Source organism: Grammomys surdaster, unplaced genomic scaffold (assembly GCF_004785775.1).
Source record: "Grammomys surdaster isolate TR1022 unplaced genomic scaffold, NIH_TR_1.0 125671, whole genome shotgun sequence".
Taxonomy (NCBI): domain Eukaryota; kingdom Metazoa; phylum Chordata; class Mammalia; order Rodentia; family Muridae; genus Grammomys; species Grammomys surdaster.
This window is the reverse complement of record NW_021620508.1, coordinates 590,354-594,739: the sequence shown is the minus strand read 5'-3', so window position 1 is coordinate 594,739 and position 4,386 is coordinate 590,354. Positions and strand designations below refer to the sequence as shown.

At 52.1% G+C, this 4,386-nt stretch overlaps 1 protein-coding gene across 2 annotated transcripts; it reads right to left on the bottom strand.

Annotated features, from left to right (window-relative positions):
* Positions 1–1,913: 1,913 nt before the first annotated feature.
* Etv2 (ETS variant 2) lies at positions 1,914–4,109 on the bottom strand. Of its 2 annotated transcripts, none has more exons than XM_028787714.1 (6): positions 4,020–4,105; positions 3,842–3,919; positions 3,595–3,654; positions 2,900–3,376; positions 2,271–2,383; positions 1,914–2,116 (listed from the first exon to the last, which is right to left on the bottom strand). In XM_028787714.1, exons 1-6 carry the CDS (start codon positions 4,087–4,089, stop codon positions 1,916–1,918), a joined length of 999 nt encoding a protein of 332 aa, XP_028643547.1. In that variant the 5' UTR covers positions 4,090–4,105; the 3' UTR covers positions 1,914–1,915. The 2 variants fall into 2 exon arrangements, with proteins under 2 accessions (XP_028643547.1, XP_028643546.1); XM_028787713.1 differs by having other exon boundaries at positions 1,916–2,116; positions 3,842–3,922; positions 4,020–4,109.
* Between the last annotated feature and the right edge of the window lie 277 nt (positions 4,110–4,386).

The following is a 4,386-nucleotide window of genomic DNA, read 5'->3' as shown; positions in this document are numbered from 1 at the left end:
CTGTGTGTGTGTGTGTGTGTGTGTGTGTGTGCCTGTTTTGTTTTGTTTTGAGTCAGGGTTTCTCTGTGTAGCCCTGGCTGTCCTGGAACCCACTCTGTAGATCAGACTGGCTTTGAGCTCATACAGATCTTTTTGTCTCTGCCTCCTCAGTTCTTCAATCAAACGCATGTGTCACCATGCCTGGCTGTGAGCCTTACTCTTTTCTTCAAGAAAGCAGAGCAGATAAACTTCTATGATGGTGCTTTATAGCTGTAATAACACTCTTACTATAATAAAATGTTCAAGTTGGGCTACTTCTACTTTATAAGGAGTATAGGCTTGGTTTTGACTTGTGGTCTGGAGCCGTAAGAGCCCAGCTGTAGCAGCGAGGCTCTGACTGGGGGAGGGGGGGGGAGAGGGCTCACTGATTGTATCCTTTCACCACCTAACGGGTTATTTAAAAAATATATTTTTGCCGGGCGGTGGTGGCGCACGCCTTTAATCCCAGCACTTGGGAGGCAGAGGCAGGTGGATTTCTGAGTTCGAGAGTTCGAGCCAGCCTGGTCTACAGAGTGAGTTCCAGGACAGCTAGGGCTACACAGAGAAACCCTGTCTCGAAAAAGCATATATATATATATATATATATATATATATATATATATATATATATATATTATGTGCATTGGTGTTTTGTCTGCATGTAAGTCTGGAGCTGTCAGGTCCCCCGGAAGTGCAGTTACAGACAGTGTGCTGCCTTGTGAGAACAGCATATTCTGGAAGAAAGAACAGTCAGTGCTCTTAACCAAAAGGCTATTTCTCCAGCCCCGATGGAGTTCGTTTGTTTGTTTGTTTTTAATAGAAAACAGTGTCTTGCTATGTAGCTCAGGCAGGTCTGGAGGTCCTAAATTTACAATTCTCCTGACTCAGTCTCCTGAATGGTATGAAATTAGTGACCTGTGTCATGAGTCACAGTGAAATGACCCTCTTGCTGGTCATCTTAAGACACCACATAGTGTGAGACTGCAACAGTCTTGTGTGCCTCTAGCTCTGTTTATAAAGCATCAGAATGCAATCATGGGGACTTCACCCAGTCATCTAATTACTTCCAAGTGGGTCACCATCTCTAAACGCCACAGATTCACTTTCTATGTTCTTAATAGATTTAACATAAAACTTTGGGGATTAAACTTTTAGATAAATGTCAAAGGATAAACTGTTGTCAAGCCTTAACAAGTCCAGTTTTGCAGCTGGAGAGATGACTCAGCAGCTAAGAGCACTGACTGCTCTTCCAGAGGTCCCGAGTTCAGTTCCCAGCAACCACTTGGTAGCTCACAACCATCTGTAATGGGATCCGATGCCCTCTTATGGTACCTCTGAAGATAGCGATGACACTCAGTGTACTCACATACATAAAATAATCTTTTTTAAAAAGTCCAATTTCTTTAAAGGTTCCTATACAGAACAGACGCACAGTAGACCCTAGGGACTTCCTGCCCCAAACTAATCTCCAAGTTAAGAAGTGCAGAAGATGCAGAAAGAACAAAGGCGGAGGGAAGTGATGGGATCTAGATACCTCAGGGGAGGAAGGGCTGGCGAAAACTGACCGGGAGGGAGCAAGGGCTTTGTAGCTTACGGGTTCCCAGTGGGAGGAGGCCGGTCTGGTCCTCCCTCCTGGGCCCTCTTAGGACTAGCTTGTAGCTCAGGCAGCTCTAGAGGCCCTAATTGTACAATTCTCCTGCCTCAGTCTCCTGAATGCTGTGAAATTAGTGGCCTGCATCATCCAGGTCCATAGACTCCTAAAGACAGAGGGGCATCCGGATATCTGAATCTAGGTGGAGCCTGAAATGTCGGGGTGAACATTTAGGCTCCCTTGACAGATCAGTGGAAAAGAAACAGACAGACACGCAGGTTCGACAGGGTGGTTTTGTTTTCGTTTTTATTGGCCTTCTACACCTGGCAGGTACCCCATATCATCCTGATAGGCGAGGACAGGCACACGTCCCCCGAAGCGGTATGTGTACTTGCGCCCACCGCTCTTGAGCACGATGTCGCGGCGGTAATAGTAACGTAGACCTCGGCTCAGCTTCTCGTAATTCATTCCCGGCTTCCTCTTGCGCTCGCCCCACAGCCGGGCCACCTAGGACGCAGTCTTGAGGTTAGAAGGACCAGGGTCTTAGCTGCTATGGGCGGGGCGGGTCTTAGTCCTGATGGGCGTGGGGGGTTGTGAGTGGGTGGGGGCGGGGCTGAGAACTAGGTAAGTGAGGCTTGCCGGGCAAGGGGAGCTGTCTCACCTCTTTGGGGTCGCACAGCTGGAATTCGCGGTTATTGCCCGTCCAGCGGATGCAGCTGCTGCGCGCCCGGTCGTGGAGCAGTTCCAAGAGGAACTGCCACAGCTGAATGGGACCTGAGAGACAGAGAGAGGCAGGTGAACGCCAGGCTTCACAGAACACTCTGCTGCGACGAACCTAGTCGGGGAGTATTCACTTTGAAGGCTAAAAGGTTCAGGTTCTCCCAATTTAGGACCCAGGAGTCCAGCTCTGTCCCTCCTCGAAGGTCTGTGAGTTCGGATCCCTCCATAGTAGGGACCCAAGAGCCAGTTTCGGGATCCCCTGGCAGCCTGAACCCTATCTAGGAGATTCAGGAGTTTGACCTCCGCACCTCAAAGACCCAGGAGTCCGAATGCTCCTCTTTCCTCTCGCATAACCTAGGGGCCTACTTTTTTGTCCTCTTGGTCCCTAGAAAGTAAGTGTCTGTCCTCTCACCCGATCCCTCTTCTGCTTTCTGTTACAGAACCCCTGTCCTCTAGCGGCCAGTTTCCCGGATCTCACATCTTTTAGTTACCCAGACCCCATCCCCAAGGCATCCAGGCCCAGTCCTAACCGGTTTGGCTTCACCTCTTCTGCAGTTCGCAGCCTCTTACCTCGGTGGTTAGTTTTGGAGTAGCGAGTCAGCGTGGCTCGATCAGACTGCTGGCTCGATTTGGAGGGCGTGGTGAATGCTGGACTCTGGTGCTCCTCGAAAGGGATGCTGCATTCTTGCAGCCCAGTGTTCCAAGTGGTGGTGTAGTCCGAACCCGCAGACCCGCCCCACGACATTCTATAGTCCGACCGCGCTTCCTCGCTCTGGACATTGTCCCAGTAGGTGGCGCCACTGGGGCCCACAGAACAGTCCCAGCTGGCGGTGCTCCAGGCGGCGGGAGGGTGCGACCACGAGGGGACCCCTCCCGCCGAGGTGGCAGGATTCTGGCCCGGCGCCCCTTCAAAGCCGACGAAGGGGGAGGGGCTAGTGCCCGGAGGGGCGGGGCCTGGCGTCTGCGCAGCACAGCTCCACGGGTCTGTGGTGTTGCACCCCAGGTCTGTCCTGTCTCGTGACCACGGAAGGGAGTGAGCAACGGGCTCTGGGAGGAAGACAGACCTTAAATAATGGGGGCCCAGGAGTCTTGGCCCCCCGCACTCTTGGGTTTTGGGGGAGTTTTGACGCCTCATGTGGCCTTGAAGATGGAGGCGTCCGCCCCAGTCTTAGTCCCGCTCCTCTGCAGACTAGTGGGTTTGAACTCAGCTCTGGTGTGTCAGGACCCCCATTGCTCTCTTCCCACCTCCATTTTCTACCACTTACCCGCCTCGAAAGGTACTTCTTCGTGAGGTAAAGCGGGATTCCAGTCTAGCTCTGGGAACCCTATGTTGGACGAGAGATCCGAGTTTAGGAAAGATGTGCGCAATGACTTAGGGACCTCGGCCACCCACTCACGCCTCCTTCATTCTCAAGAATCCAAACATGTCGCTTCCTTCCCACTCAGCACCCTCGCTCCTTCTAAAAAGCCCCATTTCCCCCCAGCACACAGGGGGTCAAGCTCAGCAACTACCTTTCCAGCAGCTCTCTAGGTTCATCGGTGTGTCGTCTTGCAGGGCCACTTCAGGAAAATAGAAACCAAATTCTGCTCCTTCTGCGGGCAACAAGGATGTTAAGGCCAGGTTAGGGGTCAAAGGGCCCCGCATCCTTGGAGTCCTGCATACACTTTGTCCCAAGCCACACCAGCTTACCCAGTCCTGTCAGCTTGTCCCCAGGAGGCACTTCCTGTAGTGAAGCCTCATCCCAGTTCCACAGGTCCATGGACGCTTGTTCTGACGGTTCTGATTGAGAGAGGAAAAGTTCCAAGGGTAACAGACAAGCTAGTGACATTAGGGACCCAGGAGTCTGATTGCAACCCTTGTTTCCCTCAGACCCAGAGAAGACTTCTGCAACCTCTTTCCCCAGGACAAGGAATATTGGTTTCCAGTCCCTTCTCCTTCTCTCAGACACTTAAATCCAGGCTCCCTGCATCTTGGAGTTCCCAGGTCCTTCCTAGTTCAGATACCCAGGCATCCAGTCCCCAGTTCGTGGCTCACCTCTGGCAGATTCCTTCTCTCC

What these genes read in the sequence shown, in the direction of transcription:
- Etv2 (XM_028787713.1), bottom strand. Translation starts at nt 4,089, where the DNA reads ATGGACCTGTGGAACTGGGATGAGGCTTCACTACAGGAAGTGCCTCCT. An exon ending in GGACAAGCTGACAGGACTGG is followed by an intron (nt 3,923 to 4,019) that starts GTAAGCTGGTGT and finishes TGTTGCCCGCAG; the next exon opens with AAGGAGCAGAATTTGGTTTC. An exon ending in CCTAGAGAGCTGCTGGAAAG is followed by an intron (nt 3,655 to 3,841) that starts GTAGTTGCTGAG and finishes CGTCCAACATAG; the next exon opens with GGTTCCCAGAGCTAGACTGG.